The sequence below is a fragment of the Pieris napi genome, chromosome 5 (genome assembly GCF_905475465.1).
Source record: "Pieris napi chromosome 5, ilPieNapi1.2, whole genome shotgun sequence".
NCBI classification, from domain to species: Eukaryota; Metazoa; Arthropoda; class Insecta; order Lepidoptera; family Pieridae; genus Pieris; species Pieris napi.
This window is the reverse complement of record NC_062238.1, coordinates 8652908-8667686: the sequence shown is the minus strand read 5'-3', so window position 1 is coordinate 8667686 and position 14779 is coordinate 8652908. Positions and strand designations below refer to the sequence as shown.

Here is a 14779-nt window from a genome sequence, read left to right as displayed (position 1 = left end):
TCCGATATTTCGCGTGCTTTACAGCGTGCGTGGTCAAGGTGACTGAAGACAAAAGGTATTGGATGTCAAAAAGTATCACAGCTGTAGAAAAAGTTGCATTATCTGTATTTATTTCCCCGGAGTTGATGTCGACTAAAAGATGGAGGGTTTTGGCAAAAATGGCTATAATGGGTAAATTAATAATAATACATAACTTTAATCCGGTTAAAAAGTTTTTGGAACGAAGTTCCTTATCGCGCGTTGTGAAAGGGGGCTAGACGGAAAAAATTCTTACGAAAAGTTGTCACGACACTTTTTTGCTATTTGCTATACACCGGTTCTCGTCCGATCACCGAAGTTAAGCAACGTCGGGCGAGGTCAGTACTTGGATGGTTGACCGCCTGTTAACACCTCGTGATGTTGGATTTTTTTTTCGTCGTAAGATTGGTGTCGAGAAAATCTATCATACTGTTATGATATCAATTAACATATAAATTAATCGAAAGGAATTTCGTTCCATCCGGGTGTCCCTTGACACCTCTAAAGTTTTTCTTTAAATGTGTTAAGGTTATGTTAATCAAAGACAATACTAAAAGCTGATTTTTTGGATTTTTTTCACATCCAAAAATTTTGTGGTTAAATTAAATAAATAATTTTGCTCCCAGTGCACCTCAATCCATAACTCAGCACTGCAACAACTTCAGAGAGTGTTGGTGACTTTTGAACTCACAAACGTCACCGCCCTGAGTGCTTGTACGCCATGTACTCAGTCTATTCGGAGTCTTGATTAAAAATACATCCTTGGCACTGTTATATAATAGATATTCAATACATAGGATGACGCCAGTTTTATGGAATTGTAGCTCTTGGAATGTTCGACAATTTGTGCATAAATACTACGCGTGCTTTTAAATGGACTACCCAGTCAATAGCCTAACGTTAACCAACATAAAAAGTAAATTGAAAAACTATTTTTTATCAGCCCTGCGATTCTGTAACTCACTTCACGAACTCACACAGCGGTTTTCGCATCGGCGGTCGCTCTCAAATCAGTCGTGAAGCAGTCATTTTATGATTTGGCATTCTGATAAACAATAAAGTTCTAGCCCCCACCTTTTCCTAAACAAGACTGCTATGATTATACAAAGCAGCGGTTTTCTGATGTAACATATTATCATCTATATATATAATAAAACTAAGTCGATAAAATGTGCGTGCCGATAAAACTTAAAAAGGAGTCCCGACACGATAAAGGGACTTATGTGGTGTGATAGCCCTTTATCCCCCCTCGAACAAGAAAGTTCCCGTTTTAATCTAAAGGGCATGTTTTTAAAGATATAAGGGACTTTCCGACCCTTCAACTTGGAAATTAAGTGCAGTGGCGCCATCTGTTATCGAATATGTGAACTTCGTTCAAGACAACTATGGAGACTATACACTCCAATAGTCATAGTGTATAGTCTCCATAGTTGTGAGCCATTGCAGCATGTGTAGTAGTGGCGCGAAATTTAAAATTCCAATTTCAATAAAATCTTAAATTTCATTTGTTACTATAATAAAGTTGTTAAATTTTGTGTATTTATACGTCATTATTTAACGAATATTTTGGAGTTAAAGCGACATAATTTTAGTTATCCAAATTAGTTCTCAAAATATTTAAAAATTTAGGTTTTTAAATTTCGCGCCTTTACTACATACGCTACCGCTACAGAAGCTAGAAAGTTCCCGTTTTAATCTAAAGGGCGTGGTTCTAAAGATATAAGGAACTTTCCAACCCTACAACTTGGAAATTAAGTATAGTGGCGCCATCTGTTATCGAATATTTGAACTTCATTCAGGACAACGATTGTTTGGGTTGCATTTCCAAAAGCGTTGCGAGCAATTGTAGCATGTGTAGTAGTGACACGAAGTTTAAAATTCCAATTTCAATAAAGTCTTAAATTTAATTTGTTGCTATAAAAAAGTTATTAAATTTTGTGTATTTATACGTCATTAGCTAACTTATATTTTGGAGTTAAAGCGAGTTTAGTTATCCAAATTAGTTCTCAAAATATTTAAAAATTTAGGTTTTTAAATTTCGCACCTTTACTACATACGCTACCGCTACAGATGCTAGAAAGTTCCCGTTTTAATCTAAAGGGCGTGTTTCTAAAGATATAAGGAACAAGAATTGCGAAAAAACTCTGAAATAATGGGAGGAGCTCTACTCATACTCTCAGGAGATTTTCGACAAACACTTCCAGTTATTCCCAAGTCAACATCAGCAGACGAGAACAATGCATGTTTGAAAAAATCACATCTCTGGCCACAAGTACAAATACTGCAATTAACAAAAAACATGAGAGTTGAATTATCAAGAGATGAAACAACAGCACAATTTGCTAAAATACTTTTACAAATCGGCGAAGGTCCTACTGACCAAACGACCGGCCTCATTGAACTTAATAGTGATTTCTGTAATATAGCCACTACTGAAGACGAACTAATCGACAAAATTTATCCAAATATTATTCAGAACTATACTAATGCAGAGTGGTTATTTCAAAGAGTAATTTTGGCCACTAAAAATAATATTGTTGACGATATCAATTTTAATATTCTAAAGAAAATACCTGGTGAAGAGAAAATATATGAATCGATCGACACGATGGTATCCATTGAAGAAAGTGTCAACTTCCCCACTGAATTTCTAAACTCTTTACAAGTACCAGCCATTACACTGCCTTCGTCTGAAAATTGGAACTCCAATCATACTACTCAGAAATCTCAACTCCCCAAAATTATGTAATGGAACTAGAATGATCGTAAAACAGCTATCGAATAATATCATTGAAGCTGAACTTATTTCTGGAAAGACCAAAGGACAGACAGTATTTATACCTACAATACCTCTGATCTCTTCTGAATTGCCATTTCAATTTAAAAGACTGCAGTTTCCAATAAAATTAGCCTTTAGTTTTACAATTAACAAAGCGCAAGGACAAACTTTAAAATATTGTGGCATTAACCTCAAAGAATCCTGCTTCTCTCACGGTCAGCTATATGTAGCTTGCTCAAGAGTAGGAAATCCGAAAAATGTATGTATATATACTCCGGACAATAAAATGAAAAATGTTGTTTATAAACAAGTATTGTAAATAATGAGAAAACGTTTTCAATAAACTTTTTTTTTACTTTTACTACTTTTATTTTTTTATTTCGACTCTACCACGTCATCTCATATCAACTCCCGGGCGAAGCCGGGTTTTTTAGCTAGTCTAATATATAAAATTCTCGTGTCACAGTTTTCGTTGCCATACTCCTCCGAAACGGCTTGACCGATTTTGATGAAATTTTTTGTGCTTATCCGGGATCTATTAGAATCGGCCAACATCTATTTTTCATCCCCCTAAATGTTAGGGGTAGTCCACCCCTAAATTTATTTTTTTATTTTTTAGACAAAATTTTTAGTTTTAATTTTTTTATGATACAGCATTAAAAAATACATACAACCACTAATTTTCACCCCTCTACGATCAACCCCTATTTTTATTGTAAATGATATACATGGCAAAACGACGTTTGCCCGGTCAGCTAGTTTTACTATATTATTCTGTAAAATAAATAAATAAGAAAAATTACGCATTCTTTAAAGTAACTTTTAATGACTCGAGACTGATTCCCTTTTATGAATTAGAGGTCATGTCTATTTATGTAAGATTAAATTTTAACATAGTGTGAACATAATACAAATGAATAGTATTTAACTGTTTGGTTAGATCAAGCCTAATTGTATTTTTGTAAGTGGTTTTTATTGTTAAGTGTAACAAAAGATCGCCGAAGATGCCGTTTTCTAGATCTAAATCTAGACTAGATCGATGCGCTATTATTATTAAAGCTATTAAAGCGCTGGAATCTACACATATAGGTTTATAGGCATAAGGAAAAATACATAACTAATTCTATTTATCTTCATTTTATAATTATTTTATACTATTTTAAAGTTGCGATCATCAATAGTCGTTATCGTATTGCCGTCCTACTCGTGGTGGCGATGTTCTGTCTTCTGCAAATAATATAAATATATATATATAAATCATTTTCTACGAGAAAATTACTTTTATTTCCACAATATCTACATATCATAAAGAGAGTCTATCAGCTTAAATTGTATATATATTGTCATATATGCGTTATAATTTACTAATTCTTCGTCCAGCTCTGTTATTATAAATTTGTTAACCGAGCTGTTTACTATATTTACATTACATCGTTTTAGTATACACATGTGACAAATAAGGCTTGAAATCGATTTTTTTATAAAATTCAAACCCAATAATCAGCTAATCCTTACACTACAACCCTAGGTCGATGGTTTATGTATGTTTATGTATGTTTCGTGCAGGTAATTAGTCTTCTTTGCGTGACATCCGCCAAAATGTTTTGGGTCTAAGGCATTTCGATTTCCTCACAATTTTCCTCCGCGGTATGAGCGAGTGTTCAATGAAAGAAACAGTCCATAGGCCAACGTTAAAATAAAAAATAAGTTTATAATAACGTGCTTGTAAAACTAAAAATAATGAAGAGTAGATAAACATACCATAATATTGAGTTCGTAGCGGTGAGCGTAGTAGCTTTTCCAGTGCGGTTACGTCCTGTGGTTGCCTTTAATATCGGAGCAAATAACGTTTTTAATTAAACACATATAAAATACATTTATGTTGGATTAAATCTGTGGCTTTATTTGATTATTGCACAATAACACTGTAACTTTAAACCAAAACGAATACAAATTAATTGAATAGTTTGGCAATGGTAATGGACAAATGAGAGCCAATAATGTCTAATAGTAACATATAATTTCTATAATTAAAATAAATAGTATAAGTTTATCTAAGTGTTTATATACGTATATTCTTAATAGTATTCAATTGTCTCACTGACCTGATATATCTATATATATAAAAATGAAACCCGTTTTCCGTTGTCACGACATAACATGAAAACGGCTTGACCGATTTGGCCAATTTTTTTTTATAATATTCTTTGAAGTACGAGGATGGTTCTTACGGAGAGAAAAAATAAAAAAATTCAGTGAAAAAGTCTAAAAACAACACTTTTCTATATTCCCATACATAATATTTGTAATAATACTTAAAAGTCAATTTGAACTTTAATGCCATATCATAAAGTTCAAGTGTTAGTGGAGGGATTCCGGGAAGGTAATTTTTTATTTTTTTGACATAATATATTTGTTGTCTTATCAACTTTATTTTTCTTATCTTAGCTAGACCGGTGTCCCGAAAAGCAGAATAAGTATTTAAAAAAAAATAATGAATTGACTGTTAGGCGGTACGATGTTCGCCAGGCCAGCTAGTATAAAATAATATTTTCTTCTGTTTTGTAAAAAACAATAATTTTATTTAATCATATTGGTAACTATTCACACTAATGAACGTCAATATTTAAAAAAAGGAAGATCTAAATTTACATTTCCTACCAATTCCCAAATTAAGGGCGTGGAGCGGGCGAGAAAAACTGTCACGAAACTCTGGCTGAGTTAGCTTTAATCGGTTTAAAGTTTTAGTGTACAAGAAAATTATCAACTGCAATAATAAAGTAACAAGCGCATCAGCGGGGAAAATAGAAGCATTTCATTTATGGCGAGAACAAAACACAGAATTCTAATGACGTAAATAATAACATGAGACTTTTATCTTAGAGCTAAACAAAAATACTTACTCATCTACTGATACAATAACTAGAGGTGAACTTCGGGTGAGATCTTCAAAGTCGGTATTATCATTAGTTCTATCTTCATCAGTCCTCGTTAGGTACTGGATCAATTTACTAATATCGTCTGATTTGGCTTCTTCATCATCAAAACTTACATTATCATCTCGACTCAATCGATCTAGATTAGTATCGATTTTTTTAAAATCATTTCGATCTTTTGAATAAATTCTATTGGAAAAAGTGTGTAGTTTATTCAAAGGTTTTACTTTTTCATTCGCGGACAGTAGCTGTATTAATCTATCAAGGCTTTTTAAATTTACTTTTTTATGAATTTTGGATATTTTTTCCATAAAATCATCTTTTCTTGTACCATCTGGGTCATAGTAGTGGATATCGACATCACGGTTTTCATTTGATTTTCTTATTTCATACACTTGGATCCTCGGTTGGGGATAGGCTTCAGTTTCTATTGATATTGTGGCTAAAAGAAAATGATGGAAAAATTATTTATTATGATAAATATTTCTACACATAGCTAATGTGTCCATTTCTGTAACTGAATAATAATACATATTTTAATATATACATGTTTATTTATTTACTTAGCCACACCAATAAGACCAACACATAAGAATAAAAAATAAATTATTTGCAAAAAGTACAAGGTGCGGCCGTCATGTGTGACTAACACAAGTTAATACTGTAATGTAACAATCTTATACAAACTAAAAATGACAGAAATTTCTTATGACAATCCTAATAAAATGCCCGTAGTCGCATGGGCGTAAAAGGCCTCATACTTGTGTATCTGATCTGTTTTATGTCCATTTGTGTTTCCTAATAGGTCAGTAGGTGCCTTCTGTGCTTAACACACGCCGCCGACATTAGGATCTAAGTCTGGTTCCTCACGATGCTTTCATTCAGTCAAAGAGTCCATTAGTGAAAAGCCGGGGTTCGAATTTACGACCACAAGGAAGAGAGTCGCACGCTAGCTTGCGACTTGGCTTGGCTTGGCTACTCCTACTTCAATAGGCGATCATAGAAAATATATTATATTTTAAAAATAAAATTCATAAAACTTACATAAGAGTAACACAATTAATCGTTTCATACTGGCCTCGTCCGTTCAAAGGCTGATATTAAAAAGGTAGATCGAATTTAATTTTCTTTATGGTTTTTTTACGACTAGAACCGGCGTTTATCTCTTTTCGCTTCGCTTAGCCATAAATTTGATATTCTATGTTTTATGAACTTTATGTAAAAATCTGTAATTGCTAAGGTTTCGATATTGCTATTGGTTTATTAAATAGAGTATATTGATTACAAATATATCCGGGTATAATGTAAATAAGTGGGTGATTTTTCTTCTCAAATCGAATTGCGGTCGAATATTGAAAAAAATCACATTTGTGCAGACAAGTTGAACTATATTCTATCAGCCCTGCGATTCTGTAACTCACTTCACGAACTCACACAGCGGTTTTCGCATCGGCGGTCTCTCTCAAATCAGTCGTGAAGCAGTAATTTTATGATTTGGCATTCTGATAAACAATAAAGTACAAGCTCCCACCTTTTCCGAATGCCAAATCATAAAGTGACTGCTTCACGAATGATTTGAGAGCGACCGCCGATGCGAAAACCGCTGTATGAGTTCGTGAAGTGAGTTACAGAATCGCAGGGCTGATCTCTTCCACAAACACAAAAATTTTCGAAGAATCGAGATAGGTCTGGAAGATTGAAATTTTGAAAGGAATAACGAATATATTACCAGACAGAAAGAAGCATAAGTTTCTATGCAATATTTTGAAATATTTAATCCCTCCTTTAGAATTCTCAAGACGGTAAAATATGGTTTACACGAGAAATCCCTTAGTTTAAAGCTAGTATAAATTTCAATATTCTCCTCTTTTCCATTGGGGGATTCTACCTACTTTCCTTTCATATGCATAACTCCTTAATGTTTGAGATATATTACATTTTTTGAGAGCCTATAAATATTAAAAATGTATGAAGATTGTACGAAGAATTAGTATTGTGTCGCAATTTAATTAGGAAATATGTTTGAGTTTGAGTATTCATGAGTTTAATAGAATCAAACTTTATAAAAATCATAGTACAATTCAAAGAACAAATACAAAATTACTCGGCCCAACTGATAACTTTATCTAAGCGATTAAGGCAACTAAAATATTATATTAATGAAACATTTATTGATGACTATTAAAATTAACAATTTAAATATTAAAATATAATTTTATTTAGTTAAAAGATTTCATAATAAATTCGCATTTCAATTTAAATTATCGCTTGTTTAATGGTTTTCCTTTTTTTTATTTATAAAAATAAATAAATCAGTGGCGCTACAACCTCTTTAGGTCTGGGCCTCAGATTTCTGAATCTGTTTCATGATCATTTTTAAATCTAATAGGCAAGAATGTGATCAGCCTCCAGTGACACACGCCGTCGACTTTTTAGGTCTAAGACATGTCGGTTTCCTCACGAAGTCTTCCTTCACCGTTCGAGCTAATGTTAAATGCGCACATAGAAAGAAAGTCCATTGGTGCACAGCCGGGGATGGAACCTACGACCTCAGTGATGAGAGTTGCACGCTGAGGCCAACACTGCTCGACCTTACCGACCGACCATTACCTTTTATTTATTTATAAGTAAATAAAGAAAGGTAATAATAATGTATTATATATATTATATGTATGAATATGTTATACGACTTTTAAAACATTCTTGGAAATATAGTAAAAAGAGCATTAAATCGTTTCCCGAAAAATTCAATATCAATATATTTGCTTTGTATTCATGTTTATTCTGCGAATTAATCTCTCCCTTGTAAATAATCCTTTAAATTAAGCAAACACACCCTACAAACATTATATTGTTGGGAACGAACACTGAACATACGTATAAGTTTATTTAGGACTCAGCCAATAAAACTTGATCTGATTTACTTGAAATTTTCACTTTATCGAAAAAAACTGGATATTGACGAACGAAATCGAATTAAACGAACGGTTAAACACCAATCTTGTATCAACCAAATGATTATACCCTTAATTAACGTTTTTTTCTGCCCTTAAATTGTATTTAAGAATGTACTTTTGAAAAGTAAAAAAAGGAAAAATCATTTAATCATATAAGTAACATAATTTACACTTATGACTCGTCAGTAAAGAAATACATATTAATGCTTCTAATTTTACATTTACTGCCAGTTCTCAAATCAAGGGCGTAGAACGGGAGAGAAGAACTGGCAATAAACTCTCCGCCACTCTTTTTAATCGCCATTTTTTTACACCACGTTTGTAAGCTGCAGCCATTTCACCATGTTCCACATGACATATCAAGTAATTAATCATAATAACATAAATTAAAAACAAAGATTTGTCCTCTATCAGCAGGAGGCATGGTGAAATAGGAGCACGCACTTACATTCTCGTGGGAACAACACGCAAACACATAGTCGAAATAACCAACATCACCGCATACACGAATTCAAGTTCGACCAGTCACCACAAGTAGCACCCGTTCACGAGCATGACGCATGGCCAGCCATCAGCCCCCTCGCCATATTTTAGGGAGAGAGACCTCCCGACGCATGATTATACAATAGTGGAAAAATATTTGTAATATAGGTTTTAGCGCTTATGTATGAATTAAATGGACCAAGCTCTGCTATACTGACTGGTATGGTGCCTATGAACGTGACCTGAAAAAGTATTTGCATTTCCTATAAAAATATTTTGATATGAATATCATCAATCCTTTTCACAAAACACGCTATGGGTTAAATAACAATAAAACAGTAAGAAAAGGTACGACTAATTTAAAAATTAATAATCTTTATTTATTTTCTTACAAAAACTTCGTAAATTACAATTAACAAGTGACAGTTATATATTATTACTAGCTGACCGGGCAAACGTCGTTTTGCCATGTATATCATGTATAATAAAAATAGGGGTTGATCGTAGAGGGGTGAAAGTTAGGGGTTGTATGTATTTTTTAATGTTGTATCATAAAAAAATTAAAATTAAAAATTTTGTCTAAAAAATAAAATAAAAATTTTAGGGGTGGACTACCCCTAACATTTAGGGGGATGAAAAATAGATGTTGGCCTATTCTCATAGATACCGAATAAGCACAAAAAATTTCATCAAAATCGGTCAAGCCGTTTCGGAGGAGTATGGCAACGAAAACTGTGACACGAGAATTTTATATATTAGATAAATAAATAATTGTCATTCTTATATTTAGAGGATATGCTAATGTGTGTGTGTCTGTGTTTGTATTATTACTTAATTGTTAATCTAATAAACCCTACACTATTATACTACAAATTATTACCTAACATTTAACATAAATTATACATAAGTAAAGAAAAATACTAAAACCGGCGATTGAATTTTCTAATAAAAACTGTTCCTAACTGGGAATTATTTTATGTCTTTTTAGAAACAAAAAAATGAACTTGGTTGTCATTCATTTAAAGATGCATTCAGACATTTGAGTTTCATAGCGTTAGTATGAGGTCCGATTTCTTTGCTCTAATTTTTTTTTTTATTAAGTGTTAACAAATAAGTAAGTGATACGAAGCTCACCAGGTCATCTCGTACTATACACTAATAATACGAGCGTAAAAACTCATGTATGTCATCCTTTATACTATTGTTCAGTATAGATAAGATTACGGCGTTGAACGTATGTCAGTACGTTACAGACGTGTGCTCGACATGCTAATGCCTAATCAAGCTGATATGTAGATCCCGGGGCTTTGAAACTGGCATTTCATCGGCAAATTGAATAAAACTTTTTTTATTACAATATTTGCGAAGATTGACATTGACATGATGAAATGTCAAGTCAATCTTCAATAAATCTTTCAAGAAAGGAGCGTGCCAATTCTTAAAAGGCCGTCAACGCACTCTCGAGCCCCCGGGGGTTTTTTGTGTCGATGGGAGGCGGATTCATTGAACATCAGATGAGCCTTCTGTATATACTATATAGCTGTCTATATAACTGTATAAGTGTGGTGTGACGAATATGTTCAATGATCAAGATTGCTGATAAACACTCGAAACATCTCAATGTACTTGTAAATTTAAAGATCATTGCTTGTTTATAAAATTATTTTAACTCATCTTCTCATTTGTAAGGTTCAGAGTCTGAACTTAGCGCTAAGCATGACTTCCGTATGTCAAATATATATTTCTATATAAGTAACTCAGTGTATTCACCGTTTATACAGTTGTCAAAAAGTGATAAAGGAAATCTTGAAAGAAACTTTATTCGCTATTTTAGTACCCCACCTAAGTCAGTTGAGTACATCACTGAATGCACTAAATGGTATCTATGAAGCCAAATGCAGCGTGACATTACGTACGAATATATAAGATATTACATAGGATTTAACCAAGCACGAGACTATTTTTTGTTAACAAGATAACTTGAACATTGTGCCGAATTCTCACACCTTTTTGACTAATTTTTGTTAGCAAAATAACTTGAACATTGTGCCGAATTCTCACACCTTTTTGACTAATTTTCGTTAGCAAAATAACTTGAACATTCTGCCGAATTCTCACACCTTTTTGACTAATTTTTGTTAGCAAACAAACTTGAACATTCTGCCGAATTCTCACACCTTTTTGACTAATTTTTGTTAGCAAAATAACTTGAACATTCTGCCGAATTCTCACACCTTTTTGACTAATTTTTGTTAGCAAAATAACTTGAACATTGTGCCGAATTCTCACACCGTTTTGACTAATTTTCGTTAGCAAAATAACTTGAACATTCTGCCGAATTCTCACACCTTTTTGACTAATTTTTGTTAGCAAAATAACTTGAACATTGTGCCGAATTCTCACACCTTTTTGACTAATTTTTGTTAGCAAAATAACTTGAACATTATGCCGAATTCTCACACCTTTTTGACTAATTTTCGTTAGCAAAATAACTGGAACATTCTGCCAAATTCTCACACCTTTTTGACTAATTTTTGTTAGCAAAATAACTTGAACATTGTGCCGAATTCTCACACCTTTTTGACTAATTTTCGTTAGCAAAATAACTTGAACATTGTGCCGAATTCTCACACCTTTTTGACTAATTTTTGTTAGCAAAATAACTTGAACATTGTGGCGAATTCTCACACCTTTTTGACTAATTTTTGTTAGCAAAATAACTTGAATATTCTGCCGAATTCTCACACCTTTTTGACTACATCGAAAAGTCAAAGAATGTAGGCAAAATCAGCAAAATAGGGCATCGGTACATCAAATGAGCCAAGATGAGCCAAATGAGAGTCAAGAGATTCTAGCACCTACGACTTGCTCCTATATATGGGGACACAAGTAAATACAGTTTATAAAACCACTGCAAATTCACACACTTAAAGACAACAGTTAATGTATTTAAAGAGAAAATACATTTATTTATTTTACATAAACGGGTTGTTGCAGTTGAGTAAAAAATCATTTTAATATTCCTAGAATAATAACAGTGATCGTATCAAAGATGTGTAAACTGCTGTCTGTAGCAATCCAAGAATAGATATCAGAATCAATAAGACCCTAGAGTAATGAAAACAGTTGGGTAAAGTGACTGTTGAATTTGCTCGACGCGTGGATTGTCACGTAGGTATATATTGTGAAGTTGTGATTTGGATTAAATTTCTGATCTTATTTACATTCGGAAGTTTGTGAGATTAATTTTGAATTGACTTTTTTAGGAGTGATACTATAATGTATATGAATTATGTATTAAAAATTATACCCATAAAAATGTGTTAATTAAGCTGTTATGTGTACCCTTAGTTATACTAAGTAGTTTTATGTATCAAATTGTGCATACTCGGCGTAATGAAAACCGTGAAATACTTTTCTATAAGTTACTTAAAAGATGTAATTTAGACTTGTAAGAAACAAAACGTGCGCAGCATTGCGCTGACACATAATTGTAACCACATTGTAAGTTTTGTTTCATTTAAATTCGTTTATAGAATATGTTTTTGAGACCTATAGCGACAACTAATATAATTAAGAGTACGGTGCGTTATAATCATCAATTAATACTTGGGGAGCGTTCAAGTATTAAGTAACGAATTTTTTGAGATTATTGACCCGCACCCACCCATGTAACTCGTCGTAACATCTGTACCCAAGTGCAGTACTGTACCCAAGTATAGTAAAACGTTTTGTGACCTTCTGGTGACTCTTTAGTTACTATTATGTGGTGTACGTCGACAAAAATATTAACAATAACGCGTAATTTAATCCCCGCCCCGCATCGTAACGTTGTACAAAAGGAACCCTCCCCCCTCCCAAAATACGTTACGTAATACTTGAACGCTCCCTTGTCCACTAAGCAAAGGATATTTTCACATACTCTAAAATGTCGCCACTGTTTAAAACAGCCTGCTAGAGTGTCGTGTAGTTGGACGCGACCAAACAAGGCCATTCCGTATCAAATATTCACACAGCCGAGTGAGATTCTATGTCGTTGTCGTTCAACAACTCTAATTGTGCGACAGGCACTTTACGGTGGTATTTATAGTTATATATGTCCTGTCCTTTTATATTTATGGTGGCTTGAAATTGAAAGACGAGAATAGCTTAACCGCTATTGTTTATAAAGTCTTACTTTTTGACGCTATACTATAAAGTATTACTTAAATTTATAGAAAATATTTTTATGACGCAATTAAATGGCAAAGCATTAATTAATTTTTGAAGAGTTTTTTTGAAGGTATTGAGATATTCTTTAAAAAAAGCAAAAATCGTAAAATGTTATATATATACTTCTAGTTAAAAGTCACCCAATTTTATTAGCAAAAACAGCAAAACAAATAAAAACAGAAAATCATATACCGTGTCGGCAAAAGTATTTACTTTATCCAAACGGTATTAGCCTTGTCAAACTTGAGCCCGTGTGGGCAAATTCAATATGGAACCGATAGCCAAAGCTGGCGCAAATCCCGGTAACAAATAGACGAGCCGAGATCACCGGGCTGCTTATTCAATTAGTTTACTACGGGTGTGTAGTTCCCGTTTGTACCGTTCACTAACCTAGATATAGTTAATATAATGCACCATAGTTCAATGGCGCAACTCTTAGAAAGAGACACATGTCTCAATGTCTAATATTGTGTTAATAGGGGATTTGCTTTCTGATCCATGAAAAAGCAGAACACTACTGATACTGGAAGGCTAATTTAAAGGAGTATAAATTTTGTTTTGGTACACGGGGCAAACGCGCAGGAGGCTCATCTGATGTCATACGGCCGCCCATGGACACTCTCAATGCCAGAGGGTTTGTAAGTGCATTACCAGCCATTTAAGAACTATTACGCACTTTTCTTGAAGCGGTCAGCTGGTTACACATAGTAGGCAAAAACTACCTTAAAAACGCTCTGTGTTGGAATGACGGATGTCAAGGTTGGCCTATGATGAAACTCAACTGCAGGTATTAATCCTAAAAACTTCTCTAAGCACTCTCCATGGAAAATGCGGTTGAAGATGCAGAGTGACCCCACATCTCTACGCAACGCTGAGGGATAAAGCCACTCGGAAAGGGGTTGGTCGTCGACGATTTGAACCGCTCTTCATTGAATACGGTCAAGTTAAAGGAGCTGGTGCTGGTGCTCCCGCCCAGAGGTGAAACAGAATTCCATGTGGAGCCAAATTTGCGCTTCATACAGTTGCAAGCGATGGCCCGGAGTGAAGTACCGACTTGCCTTGCTGAGACAATGAGACTAATTTAGTCTTTCCCTCCAAATGACCGCGAAACTGAAAGTCGTTCGATATATACACAGTTACACTGTTTTAAACAGTGTCGACATTCGACGAAACTTTAGAGTATTTGAAAATATCCTTCATTTAGTGTACAAGTATTAATTTTGTGACACCGACCCCATCATATGATACTCCATATAATTTAACAGCTGAAAAAAGAAAAGTAAACAATTGAAATTGGTCTTATTGTTGTGTTTTTATACTGAGGTATTTCGATGTGCAGTAAAATAAATAGCAGCTGCAAAAGTACCATGGTACATAACCAATAACGAAGTTCA

The 14779-nt window shown here is 33.7% G+C and overlaps 1 protein-coding gene across 1 annotated transcript; it reads right to left on the bottom strand.

Moving 5' to 3' along the window:
* Window positions 1-3959: 3959 nt before the first annotated feature.
* Window positions 3960-6929, bottom strand: LOC125049651. Its single transcript, XM_047649047.1, has 4 exons — window positions 6778-6929; window positions 5701-6175; window positions 4559-4623; window positions 3960-4024 (listed from the first exon to the last, which is right to left on the bottom strand). Exons 1-4 carry the CDS (start codon window positions 6803-6805, stop codon window positions 3972-3974), a joined length of 621 nt encoding a protein of 206 aa, XP_047505003.1. The 5' UTR covers window positions 6806-6929; the 3' UTR covers window positions 3960-3971.
* Window positions 6930-14779: the final 7850 nt, after the last annotated feature.